The 17,368-nt window shown below is 38.7% G+C and overlaps 1 protein-coding gene across 2 annotated transcripts in view; it reads right to left on the bottom strand.

Moving 5' to 3' along the window:
- ARAP2 (ArfGAP with RhoGAP domain, ankyrin repeat and PH domain 2) overlaps positions 1-17,368 on the bottom strand; it is a 270,205-nt gene that overhangs the window by 88,395 nt on the left and 164,442 nt on the right. For both annotated transcript variants that reach the window (XM_075544450.1, XM_075544452.1), the window contains exons 16-19: positions 12,093-12,237; positions 10,020-10,122; positions 9,093-9,291; positions 8,113-8,176 (exon numbers count right to left, since the gene is read on the bottom strand). In XM_075544450.1, coding sequence (XP_075400565.1) covers positions 8,113-8,176; positions 9,093-9,291; positions 10,020-10,122; positions 12,093-12,237 — 511 coding nt within the window. The remainder of the gene's footprint in view (positions 1-8,112; positions 8,177-9,092; positions 9,292-10,019; positions 10,123-12,092; positions 12,238-17,368) is intronic.

The raw sequence follows: 17,368 nt of genomic DNA, 5'->3' as shown, positions 1-17,368 counted from the left end.
GAACGCAATATATCGTTTGATTACTGATGGCAGCTTCCAAGGGTGCTGACCATGGCTCCAAGGGAAATATTTTTTTTTTATAATTTCACTTCTGGTAATCATGTTGTCTATCGGTCTAGTTATAAGATTTTGTTTTCTTTACACTGAGATTTAATTGTAATTACTACAAGTCCTTGGCTTTTAGCAAGCAAGAGTGTCACGTCTGAATAATGAAGGTTGCTAATAAACTTTCTAATCCTGATCTTTCTCATATAATCCAGCTCCTGAGGACATTTGTTAGCACAAAAATTACCATAAGTGCTCATGTGTAAGCCGAGTTTTTTTGCGCATTTTAAATACATTTTTTGTGGCAAAATTAGGTGCCTCGGCTGATATTTGGGTCAGCTTATACTCAAGTATATACGGTAAATCAGTTTAATGAAAGCTACAATCCTGAAGCACACCATTCCTAAATTTACACCACTCAGAAACCCCTTAATCTGTTTGAACTACGAGTGTTTTGTTTATGTACAGGTTGTGCAATGAGCATAATTAAAGGTTCTGGGATTCTCATTCCTCTCAACGCTATAGAGAGTTTGTTAGGATCCACAGTTGAATGCCTTCCCCTAGAGAAAGCAAATAAACACCGAAACAAACAAAAAACACAAGTAAACATCTTTTTGGCCTTCTGTGTTTTCAGCCACGTTCCATTGGAAGTCAGCAATCATATCCCTCCTCCCGTACCCTTTCAGAATCCAGCTCGGGTTTCTGGCACGTCTCTGTTGACAGGCGCTTAAAACCATTTTTAAAACATCTTCATCAAAACTTCATTTCTGTATGATGTTGACATCGTTCAATAATGTATGCATCCTGTTAGGCCACCTTTCTTTGGAATGGGCATAGTTACTGGTTGGCCAGTAACTATCATCTAAATTTCTTGGCATAGGTGAATGAGTACCTCCTGTTGGTTCCTGGATTTTTATTTATTTATTGCCAACATCTTCAGTGCCATTTGGACTGCTTTAATTCCACTGGTTCTTGATCATATGCTACCTTGGAAAATGAATGAACACCAATCAAATATTTTGGTACAGTTATTATGCGTATTATATTGTGTGTGTTCTTTATATGTGTACCTTTTAGTTGCTCAACATTGCAACTTAAGGTTGAATGTTTTATTCCATTCTTTCAGTTTGAGAAACACTGAACATGTTCACTTCATTTGGTTTTCTATCTCTAGATCTTTGCACATTTCATTCTATTACTTTACTTTTTCCTTTGGAACTGCTTTTAGAAACAGCCTGCTCCTCTGCATCATTGTTTCTTCTAGTCACTTTAGTTGAACTCCACTTAATAACAAATTTGTGAGTCCTCCATCATCGACTTTGGTCTTTCCATTCTTCTCCATCTTACTAATGACCTCTTGCTTTCTTCATGTATGACTCCGTGATGTCATCTCATGACTGCTTCGGTTTTTGTGGTCATGACTGTTTAATGCATCACATCTATTTTTTTGTGATGGTCTGTAAATTCAGGTGGGACATACTGGAGTCCTCAATTTCACTATCATGGTCTTTTTTCCATCTTGCTTAACTTCAATTTCACATTGAATGTCCTCAAATAATGATGTATCGCACACAAGGCCCCTGATCTTCGATCTGATACTATTGGGTTTCTCCATTGATAGAGATATCTCATCTCTGTATTCCAGAATTGGTGAGACCCACACAGATAGCGACTGTTTATTCTGTTGAAAGGATATCTGCAATTAGTAAGTCACTGGTGCTTCAGTATTCGCTCAGGTGATTGCCAGTGTCATTAAAGCCAGATTCTCCAACTACTTCTCCTTCCTCTTTGTTTCCATCATTCATATTCCAATAATAAAATATAGCAACACACCATAAACATATATGTATACCTATTCACATATGCAAAATATATGTGTAAAATTAATGAATTTTTAATACAAGATAAAGTACCAAAAGCTGGCACAAATATATACACTTTGTTCTTTCAGAGTCTGTAACCTAGTGCATTCACCGTCCCCCTGGCAGACTCTTTAATCTTATTCATGTTGCTGATTCCCCTGTCTCTGCCCCGTTCTCACGTATTGTAGATGGAGAGAGAAATATATGAGAGAGTTTCGTAAAGTCCATGGAAATAAATATTGCATTTTCTCATACACTCTTTAAAGCCCCTTTACTTATATACATTGCAATATGCACAGATATATAAATACACAGAGCACCCATAGCGGCACGGTAATTAATCTCGGATTCCTCTGCTAACTGCAAAGTCAGTGGCTGATTCTGCCTAATAATGAAAATCAGAATTCAATGGGGCAAGTGTATTCTGTGCTATAAGCTGCTTGAGTTAAAATCAAATGTATGTATGACAATGGATTTAGTTTGTTGCATATACACACATATATAATGATGGGATTTTAAATATTACCATATATCATATAGTGAGGTCCCTAAAACATTTTATTTAATTATTGAGAATGAGCCAACCATATTTTATTGGTAAATTAACGGTTAACTCTTTCTTTGAAGCGTAAAATAAAACCTTTAGGTTGTTTAAGTTAAGAAATGACTTTGGTTTGATTTCAACCTCATTTATTCCCTCAGCATTATATAAGGAACCGAATAGCTGGTGTCATGCTTAATATATTGTCTGGAACATGCTAAATTCTATACAAAATCATTGTCTTGAACATGCTAAATTCTATACAAAATCATTGTCTGGTACATGTTAAATTCTATATAAAATCAACACTGTAGCTTAATTTTATAAAACCATTATCAATTTGGAGGATACAGGAAAACACATAAAGATATAAGCATACAGTACATAAAAGTCATTTTCAAATGTTGCCTCCTGTATTACAGGTATTCAGAGAACGAAGGAAAATGGATTTGCCCCTGTATTTCTTTTACTGCCACTGCACACATTCTTTGCTGTTCAGTTTTCCAAAAATGCTTTCAACATAACTTGTTAATGACATAATGAAACACTTTCAAATTACCATCGAAAACATGATCAATCAATGGTGACCATTATTTTAGCATTTAATAGTTTTAACTATTACATGCATTCAGTGTGTCTCTATTGAAAATAGATGTCACCCTTTACTCCTGCAATCCAGGAGAAGGCTCAAGATACCAGAATGATAAAGCAGGGCCTTTTCCCTGTTACAATTCACATTCATGGGGAAATTCATGGCATGCAGTAGGGCTGGGCAAAATGAAATCTAGTTATTCTAATTTGTATTTGCTACAGTCTAACTATACCCAGCAAACTCCATTGGCTGCAACAAAATGTTCAAATATAACAATGTCAGGAGGAAGATACAGAACCCGATTATGGGTGAGAACTGGCTCAGTGGCACCTAGGTAGGAAAAATATATAAAAAACGCATCTACCCCTATAATTCATGGTCACAACCTTCACAGATGAACACTGGTATTAAAAACCTCGGGAAAAATAACCTCATATGAAAATTAAAAGGATAAAATAAATTCGAACAGACTATATTCTTGGCTATCTTCTCCTATCATGGAGATAGGAGGCATCTGGCATTTTATTAGTATTTTATTTTCGATAAGTCTAGAAACTACAGTTGTGCTAATGCTTTAATATAATATTAAATAAATACCATTATTTTTTTAAATTATTTTATTGGGGCTGTACAGCTCTTAATATACATCCACTGTGTCAGTTACACTTGTACATTTGTTACTATCATCATTTTCAAAATATTTTCTTTCTATCTGAGCTCTTGGTATTGGCTCATTTTTTTCCCTCACTCCTTCTCCTAGCTTCCCTCCCTCATGAACCCCTGATAATTTATAAATTTTTTTTCATGTCTTACACTGACTGATGTGTCCCTTCACCCACTTTTGCATTGTCTGTCCCTGTGGGAGGGAGTTATATGTAGATCATTGTGATCAGTTCCCCCTTTCTTCCGGGTATCACTACTCCCATGATTGGTCCTGAGGGGTTTATCTGTCCTGCATTCTCTGTGTTTCCCACTCTTATCTGTACCCATGTACCTGCTCTGGTCTAGCCAGATTCGTAAGGTAGAAATGGGGTCATGATAGTGGGGGGTGGGGCACGGGCGGGGAGGGAGCATTAAAGAACGAGAGGAAAGTTGTATGTTTCATCAGTGCTATATTGCACCCTGACTGACTTGTCTCTTCCTTGTGACCCTTCTGTAAGGGGATGGTCCAATTGTCCACAGAAGGGCTTTGGGTTTCCCCGCTGCATTCCCACACATTCACATTGATATGATTTTTTGTTCTGATAGCTGATCCAATTGACAGATACCTCCTGATCACACAGGCTGGTGTGCTTCTTCCATGTGGGCTTTGTTTCTTCTGAACTAGATGACCGACTGCTTGTTTATCTTCAAGCCTTTAAGACCCCCGATGCTATATCTTTTGATAGCTGGGCACCATCAGCTTTCTTCACCACACTTGCTTATGTACCCATTTTGTCTTCAGTGATCATGTTGGGGAGGTGAACATCACAGAATGCCAGGATTTAGAAACAAAGTGTTCTTGCATTGAGGAAGTTACTTGAGTAGAGGCCCAATGTCTGACTGCTACCTTAATACTTAACATATACATATATGTACACAGACCTACCATATATACTCGTGTATAAGCTGGGTTTTCAGCATTTTTAATGCAGTTTTTTTGGTAAAAATAGGAGCCTTGGCTGATATTCGGGTCGGCTTATACTCGAGTATACACTATATATCTGTATTTTTATATATAAATACGTTTACAGGTGTACCTGCCTTTATTTAGACCTCTATAAATGCCCTTTGCCCACTAGTTCACTCCTACACTTCCTGCTACTTCCTCTTCTCTCACATTCGACCTTCATTCAGGTTTCCGTAATCCTCTTGGTTACATTGCCCTTGATCAAGCCCTACCAGGAGGCATACCACACTCTCCTTGCCTTGGAGTTTAGATTGCTTGTTCCTTTGCCATTATTATTTCCTACCCATTATATCTGAAATAGTTTGAATAGGCAATACTCTTAGTTGCTTCCCCAAAAGTTAGGGATTCAAGTCCACTCAGAGGTACCTCAAAAGAAGGACCTGATGATTAACTTCCAAAATCATTGAACACCCTATGTAGCACACCTCCTCTCTGACACACATGGGGTGCCACTGCTGGGAAGCCACTCAACAGTAACCAATTCATTATTTCTGTGCATAGAATATAACAGGACCCTGACTAATAGTACAAGCAACACTTGCATGATCTTGTACCAAAACCCAGAGTCTAACGTATCATGAGCCAGATAAATCCAGATGAAAGTAAGGGAACATGCAAAGCCCTCGTGCTGCCGGTGAATAAAAAAGCAAACATTAGATGCAAATATCTGCTCAGCACTAGGTTCCTGGCTGGCTATGGCACTGATGTCTTCTCAAGGAGTTGAGGGAAAGACAGTTCAGGTCACTGTTCAAAGTCAAGGAAAATAACCAGGGAAGGAATCTATGCATTTTGCAAATAACCTTACATTATGTATCAGTGTAACTTAGAAGCTTTTTTTAAAAAGTAAAATCAACAAGAATCAAAGGGAAGAGGAAAAAAAACACCAAAAACAAAAAAAATTTTCTCAAGAAACCAGACCGCCATAATTATTCTGGATGAACAGGTGCTCTTTCCTGGGTCAGTCTTTTCTTTGTGATCCCAAAACATTCTGGAAGTCAGCCTGTCGATTCCTTGGGCAGGTGATATGAATATGTCCATGACTCCCAAATTCATATCTCTAGCTGCATCAGCATCACGCAGGCCAGACCTGAACTTTCAAATGGCCAGCCACTACTGCTGTCATGCAGACATTCAGAGATAGCATTTTCAAAAAAAAATTCTTGATCCAGTCCCTAAAATTTAAAAAGACTCCTAACACACTCTCTAAGTATTTGTTGCTTTAAAAATAATTGCCATTCGTGCAATTGCTCAGGAGAACAACTTTGAAGTTGTCCTTGGCCCTCGACTTCATTTTTTCCACATTTAGTCCACTAGCTGATCCTGTCAGCTTTACCTTCCTCATATCGCCACCCGCTCCACAGCGCCATGGCCTTAGAGAAGCAGGTTTTTTTTCTTGGCTTTTGTGGACAAACGTATGGATGAGGTGGAGATACACATTTGGAGTTACTAGTCTATACTAATTGGAAGGGGAAACCTCCAATATTATCAGAATAAGATAAGAGAGGAAGTCATGAGCTAGAATTTTGGTAAATTCATGTCATTTTGTTGGATCGGTTGTTAGGAGGTAGCTGTCCTAGGAGATAGACATCTTTATCATGAACGAGGTGAGAAGCTTAGAATGGTATCACAACTTATGGTGAGAGAGTACAGAAGTCAGTAAGGAGCAGTCAAAAGTGGCAAGGGCTACGAGAGGCCTTCTCTGTGACACCCTCCTCCAGACTGAGAATGTGCAGAAGATGAGCTCCGTCATCAATGATGAATTCCAATCTTATAGCAGTTATCATCCCAAAAGACTACTGGGCCAGGACTTGCTATGAGTCTGTCTGCTCCTTTGATAGCTTACCGAGTGAGACCTCTTTTTACTTATGGGAGTTTCTCTCTGTTGCTGTGCAGAGTGGTGTGGGCAAATTTTGCCCACTGGCTTTTATATCCTGCTTATAGCCATCTGACTCTAGCTTTTGAGACCTGAGCAAACAGCCTATGGCTTGACTCCATTCACCAGTTTCTGCAACCTTGTGAGTATGGAGCAGCAATTTTGTAGAAATTAGTAGGATCCTCAAGCCAGAGGTGTGAACTTTGGGTGTGGGCTCATTGAGCTGTCACAACCACAAGAGGCATTTCCTTAATGGATCTGTGAGCTCGGTGAACCATTTCAGCAAATTTTAGAACCCCGAGATGCAAGGGAATAACCTAAGAGGAGTGCTGGCTGATAGGGGGGATCACACAGTGGAAGATTATAATGGAAAAGTCAGACATTCGGGATATCTTCAACCCCACTTCATTGAGACTAGCCTCATATTAATCTGTATAAAATGAACTACGTTGGCACAAGCAGACAGTTCTCATGACAAAAGTCTCTCGATCTAGCAGCTAGTATAGTCCTTTTAAAACATAGGTCAGATCATTTCACTCCCCAGTTCTCAGACTACCACCCTTAGAACAAAATTCAAATCCTCCGATGCCATGGCCAGTACTATTTTATATTCCCTGATGTTATTCTTCCCAACTTCATGGCTCACTTGAAGCTCCCCGGATAGAGGCAGGTCACCAGAGAGAGGAGCTGACCAGAGTTCTGTTCTGTTGAGTTGCGATGGGGTGGAAGAGACTCAATGACACTGAACAATGACAGCTGGAGGAGCGTCCTGCAGATCTGGGGCATGCTGAGGACAACTCTGAGTCTTTGAATGTACTCTGAATGTCCAGAATGCTCGATCTGCACTGCTGTGTGGTTTGCTTCTTCACATCCTGAGCCTCTCTAATCGAAGATACTCTCGTGCCACCCCATCAAGAACACAGGATTGCCCCATCATGTTCCTTCATTCTCTTTACCAGCCTTATATTTTCTGTATAGCATTTAAGATTGGGTGACATAATACTACATAATTCTATGTTAGTCTAATTTTAATCTGTTTCCCCCATGGTTTATATATGCTTCATGATATTAAAGACTTTGTCCACTTCATTGTTTTCATCTTCTAATTATAACTGTTGATGATTAATAAATACTTATTGAGTAAATGTATATATCTTCTAGAAATTTAGGTATGGATGACTCATGTACAAAATGAAGTCATTTATATCCACTCCTCTATACTGAAATATGTTCATAATCACCAGAGGGTTACTGAACACTTGTATGTGAATGTCTCAAAGACTTTAATTATGTAGAAAAACGCTGCAATTCATAGCATTGCTGAGTATGTGTCCTAAAAAAGTGTACACTTCATTGGGGGTAAGATGCTTAGAGAAGAGAAGAGTAGGCACAGAGATGTGAACACGATTTAGAAAATTTCCATCAGGATTTCAAATGATGGATTTTATGCCAAGAAAGTAAGGAGAATGTTTCATTATATCCCCCTTGGCTACTGGAATATAGAACAAACAGCAACAATGTGCCACTTACCTTCCTTTTTCTACTAGGATCAGGACATCCAATTTTTCTCCATTCTGAACCATTGTGCTGATTGCTGGAGAAGTAAAGGATAGGTTTATTTTTAAAGAATTGTAGGACAAGGAATTACTCTACCCAAAGAATTGGGGCTTTGTCCCTGATTCCTGGGAGATAATTTCTAAAACTGGGGCATTTTTGAGGGATTACGCTTTCTGTATTTTTAAAAAAAATTTCAGGTTATTTTTAATATATGATAATAATGAGAAGACTCAGGATTGAACTATTAAAATCAAAAACCCACACCAGATGATATTGCCCAGCAGCCCAAAGTAGAGATAACTGAAGTCTGGGTTCAATCACAAGGACAATTATTCTATCATCCTGCCTAGGTAATGAAACCCAGTACAAACAGTGGACGCTGAAGTTCAAGTGAGCTTTCTGGCTGGTGATGGGCTGATGGGCATCAATGAGCCAGGATTGTAATGTGTGCTTAGGAACCCTGACGGGCCACATGTTGGATCTCTCTAGATTTTACTCTATGCATCTCCACTTGCTACAATTCATAATTCTTCTCCTTTCTAATAACATGACACCTATAAGAATAGCACTGTGTTGAGTTGAGTCATTCTAGAAAATTTTGAAATCTCAGAGGGTAGTCGGAATCCTACTTTGTAGTCAGATTTGTAGGTGATCTGTGAAATTTAGAGCTTATTGCTGATACTGGAAGTCTTAGAAAGACTTTGAATCCTTAGTATATAAAGTTTAGACCTAACTCTGGGTATTAGGGTCAGAAGCATTGTATTAAAATTAATGTCAGAATATTTTTAGATAGATATATTTAAGAATATTTGCCAAATACATGTAAAAGCATAGTAATATTACTCAGCCATATGCTCAGGAGGGTGCCGCCAACTTTTAAACTCAAATTATAATTTGCATATGGCATAAAATAGGTGTGAGTCAAGACAGGCCTAGGAGAGAAACCACCTTACTTAGCTCTTGCAGTCTTCTTAAGTACATTCGGTCTTCCTGAGACTCTTGCATTTGAAGGCAAAAGCGCAAAGTAGATTTGGCCATAGCAAACCAGCCTTTCCTCCACCGATCCAGGGCATGGCAGTCTTTGTAGAAGAGTTGACCAATCAAGTCATAGTCAGCTTCTGTTAGGTTTTCAGCAACAAAGGGAACAAAATGCTGTTAAAACAAACACAGAAAGGTAATAAAGACAGTGAAAATAGGAAATTTCTCCTTTTATACATGCGACAGAGCGGAAAAATTAATGCTTTAAAAACGATTTTAACGATTTCTAAATTAACTCAAATTTTAAAAACAATTACTTAACCTTGCAGTCTGTCTTAAAGCTGAACTTCTATCATGTATCTTCAAATGGTAGCCTTTTTAACCACTTTTCTTGTTACATGCAGAGAGGTGATGGAAGAGGAAGGTATTATCTTTGATTTGAAACAACTTTCTCAAAATCAACCTTCAATGTATTCCTCCATTGATGCTTTTTACTCACTCTTTCTCTTTCCCCATTGGGTAAAGCATGAATAAGGTGTCTGCCTATATAAAGGCATACAGCAAAATGATAAAAATACTAAAAAGATCTTAACTAGAAAAATATTTTGATGCAAAGAATAATCTCTTCACGGTCCTACATCCATTCTTTCTCTGCCAACGTGTCCGTGGAATCCTGAAGCTCCGTCTCCGGTTGAGGATTTTCTCTAGGTTTAGAACGTTGCTGCGTGTTGCTGTAAGGCAGGGGCATTTCTCTGATGGTCTGGCAGCAGACTGCCAGAGGTTTTTTTCCCATGGAGTCACGGAAGGTTTGAATCCCCAGTCTCTCAGTCAGCAGCTGTGTGCTTATTCACTGAGTCACCAAGGCTCCTTGAAGTTCAGATAATAATGCAATAATGAAATACCTTGGCAATTGTCTCTATCCATTTTCTTTGGGCTTGAGGTGTTTCAGCTCCAAATAAAAACACGCGTTCTGAGGGCAGGTAGATCTCAAAGGTGAAGATGGGCCTGCAGTTGATAGGAATAAAGACATATCATCAGTTACGCAGCTTGCTCCTTAGGAGGGCAAATAAGGCAAAGCGTGAATTGATTATTAAATTGCTTAGAAAAATGAGAGGATGCTGTGAAAGTTGTTAAAGCATTTTATTCCATTGATCAAAGAGAATAGACTAGATCACACAAAAGGATTATCCTTCTGGTCACTGAAGTCCCCCCTCCTGCAGTCATGCAAGCACGACAAGAGTCTATTTGCTCTCCTCCATTCTCTCCAACCACTTCTTGATTTTATTCTGACTAATTGGTCAATGCAAGAATTGTCCCAATAGTTCTCCAGTTAATCCTCTTCTGAAGGCATCAAACCCTATCCCCAAATTTCATATCCCTCCAGTAGATGAATTAGGAGTACAACCTCTTATACTGAGATCTCTTCTGAGTTCCTCATCTGTTACTCTAGCCATTTCCTAGAACTTGCTAAGTGTTTCTTTACCAGAGAAACATCAAAATACCTTATAATAAAAGTATCCTCTTTCCTCTTTTCTAGCACCAAACCTGTTATATCCGCCTCATGCCCTTATTTTTAGCGTCATCATCTATCTCCTCAATTAGCTTATAACCTTAGAGATTTATTTATTCTTCCCCTTACACTGATTCTTTAGTCATAAGATTCTCTCAAACTCATTATTATCTCATTTTAATAATCTCTTACTCTGGACAATTTCTGATTAATTAAAGCTCCCCTCATTCTCTTCGTTACCATTCCCACATAACTTCCTAAAAGACAAATGTATGTAACTGCTGATTGCCTACATACTTGAGCTCAAATTCATAACCTGTTATGTAAGGAAACTCAGAATCTGGCTACAACAATTATTTTTAGTCTTGTCTCCTTGTAGGTGTTCACTGGCTAAAAATCTATTTGTATCAATTTCAGTTCAATGTGAACTTTATATTTTGAATGGCTACATACTGACACAGTCAATATTAGCTTTAAGATTATATATATATAAAATATGTGTTCACATATATAAATGTACTTCATAAATATTTATTAAGAAACTTAATAAATAAATTAGCTTACTTTAACATTCTATGTTTAGTCACAATTAATTATTCACTTAGAACAAAAAGATTATTATGGTTAGAAAAAAAGAGACCAAGCAATAAACAGTTTCATTTCCATAAAAAAAACTTACTTTAAGTACAAAACAAGTTAACACAAGTTATTATTTAATGGTATTAATATATTTTATTTCATTTTATGAAAATAACATAGATTAGCAAACCTCCCCTTGACCATAAAGTTTTAATATAAAATTTCTATGCACCTATGTAATTTTTAAAATGTTCAATATTGTTATTTTTAAAAACCCTTATCCCAGGAAATTTGATAAGATTTCTCACAATGATATCAGATGGTTTGTTTCTAAAATCCCTCACGATAATCCCATTAAATTATTTTGCGAGTCAAATATATTACCCTACAACTTTTCATTGCAATTTTTAGACCATAAGATGCCAGAGTCGAGCTTTACAGAATTTAGAATTTTGATATGCTGTTGAATATGCATATTATATTTACATTAGTGTAAAAAACTTAATTGGAACGTTATATTTTGTGATCTGTTTCAATCATGATTTTCTTAAAAAGAACTTTGAAAATTATGTTCACATTTTTCCAAATCATAAAAAAATTTTAAAACTGTAACATTCAAGAATGGAATGTTGGGAATTTCCCTAAGATAAGGTAGGAACACGATAGCTTTTCTTATCACCTATTGTAATATTTTAATTTTCCGAAATTTCACTGAATTCCCATCTCTAAGAGTCATCAAAACTTCCAAAATCAGCAAGCATCATAGGCAACGAAACCCTTCTATGAGAAGCACACAGAAAATGGAATTGATAACAAAACTCATTACCTGTTGTGATAAATATCTGAAAACACATTTTACTTTTTAGGTTTTTCATGTCATACGTACCCGGTACTTAAATAGAAGTCTTCTTTGTTTACAGCCAGGCAGATAACTTCGTTGATATTAATAGTGCCATTAGGTGTGGTAGACTTATCATTTTCATAGTAACTCAAGAAACCTCCTTCCAAAACACACCACTTTTTATTTGCCTCTGTGAATTTAAACACATCAAGTAAACAGACTGAACTATGGTGTGCTATCATTCTTGTAAATGAGGGTTTAAATTATGAATGCAGCCTACAGAGAATAATCTCCTATTTGCACAAAGAGCATGCAAACACGGCGTGTGATGCTGTTGCTGTCCGGTGCTATTGACCCGGCTCCGCTACACAGCAGCATATGCACAGAAGAACGAAACCCTGCGCGGTCCTGTGTCAGCCTCACATTGTTCCTATACCCGAGTCCATTGATGCAGACGCTATGTCAGTGCATCTTTTCAAGGGCCTTCCCCTTCGTTAGTGGCTCCCCACTTTGCCAAGCATGATGTTCTTCTCCAGGGACTTGCCTCGCCTGACAAAATGTCCAAAGTATGTAAGATCAAGTTTTGCAATCCGTGCCTCTAAGGAGCACTCTGGCCTGACTTCTTCCAATGCAGATCAGTATGTCCTTTCAACTGTCCATATCACTTTCAATACATTTCTCTAGCACCATTCGAATACATTGACTCTGCTTTACTCTTCCTATTCAATGTCCAACATTCACATACATAGGATGCTATGGAGAATACCAAGGCTTGGGTCAAGCGTACCTTATTCCTGAGTAACATCCTTGCTCTTCAATACTCTAAAGTAGTGGCTATCAACCTTCCTAATGCCGCAACCCCTTAATACAGTTCCTCATGTTGTGGTAACCCCCAACCATAAAACTATTTTCTTTGCTAGTTCATAACCCTAAGTTTGCTACTGTTATGAGTCATAATGTAAATATCTGATATGCAGGATGTATTAGGTGAGCCCACAGGTTGAGAACCGCTGCTCTAAAGAGATCTTGTGCGGCAGATTTACCCCATGCAAGCTGTCCCTTGACCTCTTTACTGCATGAGCACTGCATGAGCACTGATTATGGATCCAAGAAAGATAAAGTCCTTGACAACTTCCAACACCTCTCTATTTATTATGATGTTACCTATTGTTCCAATTGTGGTGTTTTTTGGGCCTTATTTACATTGAGCTTATGTCTGTACTGAAGGCCACAATCTTCACCAGCAAGTGCTTCAATTAATTCATCCTCCTCAATTTCAGCAAGCAAGATTGTATCATCTGCAGACCTCAGATTGTTAATAAGTCTTCCTCCCATCCTAGCACTACATTCTTCTTCATATGAACCAGTTTCTCTGATTATGTGATCAGCATACAGATGAAATAGGTATGTTGAAAGGATACAACCTTCACGGACACTTTTCTTGATCTTAAACCATGCAGTATGCCTCTGTACTGTTAGCACAACTGCCTCTTCATCCATGTCGAGGTTCCACATAAGCACAATCAAGCATTTGGGAAGTCCCATTCTTATCCAGACTATCCACAGTCTGTTATGGTCCACACAGGGGAATGCCTCTGCACAGGCAATGAAACACAGCCAACAACATTTGCTGAAGATCATCAAAAACTTACTTGTTTACAATATCATTGATACTGTTCTAAAGACTGAGCATTCTATTGGGTCCCCTTTCTTTGGAATGGGCACAAATATGGATCTCTTCTTGTCAGTTGGCCAACTAGCTGTCTTCCAAGTTTCCTGTCATACACAGATGGGTGCTTCCAGTGCTTCTTAAGTTTTCTGAAATATTTCAATGGACATCCATCAATTTCTGGGGTGTAATTTGACTAATGCCTTCAGTAGAGTTTGAACTTGTTTCTTCGGCTCTTCTTCCTTCAGGACCAATGAAGGAGAGCTGGGCTCTACACTTTAGAGGAAAAAGCCACTGAAAACCTTATAAATAGCTTTAAAGCATAAATTATCCAGTTTTCAAACTCTATATTCTCAAGAAACGTAGAATGTAGTAGTTAGATATGTAAACCCACTGTCTTTGAGTCACTTCTGAGTCATAACAAGCCTATGGGACAGAGGAGAATGGCCCCTGTGGGTTTCCTTGGCTGTGGCTCCTTGTGGAATTAAACAGCTTTATCTTTCTCCTGTGAAGCAGCTGGTTTTGAAATGCTGGCCTTGTGATTACCAACCCAACTCATAATCCACTATGCTACCAGCGAGCCAAAGAAATCTATCTTAGAAATAGTATAGGCAGAATGACCCTTGGAAGCACGGATGGGGAAACTTCATCTCCAATACTTTGGACATGTCAGGAGAGATCAGTCCCTGGAGAAGGACATCATGGTCGGCAGGGCAGTGAAAACGAAGAAGGTCCTCAGAGAGATGGACTAAGACAGTGCCTGCAACCATGGGCTCAGACGTAGGCACAATCCGGAGGACAGTTCAGGACTCGGTAGGGTTTCCTTCTCTCCTACCCGGGGTCGTTATGAACAGACATCAACTCAATGGTGCCTCACAAGTAGGGATGTTCAGGAAAGAATTAACTATGGCCCAGAGGACCAGAGAAATAGGTGGATCCACAGATAAATTGCTACAAAACAACACTCTCCGAAATTGTAAAGAATAATGGCCTCAGCATATTAAGTGGTAAAAAAATTAATGTAAAAGTGAGATTGTGGCTGCTTTGAAGTAGGTCAGCAAGAAAAAGAGCTTAGCATCTGCTGTGCCCATTATGCCTTGTTAGGACTCACTGCCTTCAAGTCAATTTGTTAGGAGACGGAATGTGCATCTTGTACAGGGTCCATAAGCTAAAATTCAGCCTAAGCCCTGTTCTTGTAAATAAAACTGTTATTATAACACAACCCCACTCATTTGTTTATGGGTTTCCTATGCTGGCTTCCAAGCTCTGAGCACAGAGTTGAGCAGCTGTAGCAGAAATCATTTAGCTCACCACCCTGAAATAACAGAGTCTGCTCCTTAAAGAAACAGCTCTTGGTTTCGTAGGCGATGGGAAGTCACCTGAGAGCGTGAAGTGAATGGAAAGGAGTCAATTAGGACACTACTGGCAGACGTTTACGTGCGGCTGAAAAGGACCAATATGAAGACAGTAGTAAAGAGGGAAAAGTAGAGGCAGGAGAGACAGACAAGTAATATATGCATAGAATGAGAGAGACACATACATGCATATGAGTGTTTTAAGGAGATACAGCATACTGACTGGAGAAGGACTTAGTAATAATTCTACCACTGTTAGCCTTGATTACAAGGGGGGAATGAATGTCATTCCTTAAAAGCAAATAAAATAGAAACTTCTCTAGTGTGAATAATTTGAGTTTTGTACTAGGTACACTGAATGAGAGGTGGAAGTATATATTAAATGGACTCAAAAAGAGAAAGTCTTTAGAATATAGATAGAAAACATAATGTAGCCTGGGTTAGGCCCAGGCTGGGTAGACTAGAAACACAAATACATGGATATTCACATATATTTAAGAAAGGCTTAGATATCAAGAAGTGATTATATATCAAGAAAGCATCGCAGGCCAATCAACTCAAGTCCATAAGTACAATACTAGTTCATAAGTCCCTTTCAGACTCCGGCAGCCGCATGCAGAATGCAGGGAGATCAAAGGCAGGGGGTGCAGACTCGTGAGAATCCAAGGCCAGTGGAAAGATGGCAGGACACTGGCAACTCTCAGAGTGGCCACCAGAGTCCCAGCAGGCTGGAAGACTGAGTGTCAGAGGAGGAGGTGCCGAGGGTCCTCCTTGGGAGAAGGCCCCACGGAAGCACCTTCAGGCTGTGCCATGCTTGCCGGGCTGGGTTCCACCCCTACACTTTCATACTTCTTCAAGTTGACATGAAACGATCGAACTGCCACATAGCCAAAGATGAAGCTGGGAGAACTTAAACTTAGGGGCAGCGATGGGAATGGAGAGGGTCCCCAGGGCTATAAATCATGCGAGAAAAGGACAGTAGAGGAAACAGAGAGGAGTGAAGGGGACTTTTAAAAACCCATAAAATTAAATCTACTTTTCTACAAACATGTTGAAGACCCTTCCTATTTCAAGTTATACTTAAAAAAAACTCTAATCAATTAAGAACTGGAAAAAAATGCCTGTTTGTCTTCTGGTGAAGGAGATTAACTGGCTACTTACTGAGAATGCTGTGAAGGAAACCAGGTGGGGCACATGAGAGGCTAATGGACCGTGCACGCCTCATCACTGTGACATTTGAACAGCTAGACTAAGCCCAGCTACCACTAGTGACTTGCTCTGAGCATGGGAGGAAGACATGGAACAAGATTTGAAATAAAAATAGCCAGGATTACTGGTCTGACAGAGACTGGTGGAACCCCCAAGACTATGGGCTTCAGTAACCCTTCAAGCCTGGAACTGCAAATGATAGAGAAATTTGTAAGCTGAACGATAACACTACGAAGGTATGACTTAGAACAATTAAGCATTGAAAAAAGCAAAACACAAGTCAAATTATGGCCAACAACTTGATTCTGAATCATTGCATCCTAGAGAATTGTTCCCATGGCTATAAATCCTTAAGTCAAATCTTCCTCTCAAAGAACGGCTGGTAGATTTGAATTACTGACTTTGGGGTAAGCCAGGACTGGAAAATAAATGACAGGGTGAATGAAAAAGTGAAAAGGAATGTGGGGAGGGTGCTATTATTTATGAGTATTATAATGCATGTTATATAAAGTAAACTGTATGAGCAGATGATGGAAAATTAATTTTCTCTGTAATTGTTCAGCCAAATGATAATTAAAATACAACGAAAACATCAACTTTATTCAAAAGTTAAAGAACACTCCATTTTGGGGGTGGGGTGGGAGGAAGTATTTTGAATCAAACTATTGATCTATCTTCTGTAATGTCATTGCAGAAAGTATAAGTTTAAGTTGCTCAAACAACTCATTCAACACATCCATAAAAGTAAATATGAAAATAAATTTAACGAGTCAAATGGATATCTGATTGGTACTGACCATGGAAATGATAAAAGAGAAAGAGAAGTTATTAGTTGCTACTGTTTGAGTACTTACAATGGACGTTAGGAACAATCCTAAACAGTATGCATGCTTTATCTCATTTGAAAATAAGTTGAACAGGCAACACTGGGCCATTTCTACTAAGATGTGGCGTGGACTTGCTAAGAGAGACTGGAGGTGAGCAGCAGGGCTGTTGCCACAGTAGGCATGAGTCTGGTCAGGCGTACATGACGCTTTAAAGGCTGGATTCTGAAAATTGTGTGAAAATAATGTGTCTATGTACTACGT

The sequence above is a fragment of the Tenrec ecaudatus genome, chromosome 3 (genome assembly GCF_050624435.1).
Source record: "Tenrec ecaudatus isolate mTenEca1 chromosome 3, mTenEca1.hap1, whole genome shotgun sequence".
NCBI classification, from domain to species: domain Eukaryota; kingdom Metazoa; phylum Chordata; class Mammalia; order Afrosoricida; family Tenrecidae; genus Tenrec; species Tenrec ecaudatus.
This window is presented reverse-complemented; position numbering and strand designations above follow the sequence as displayed.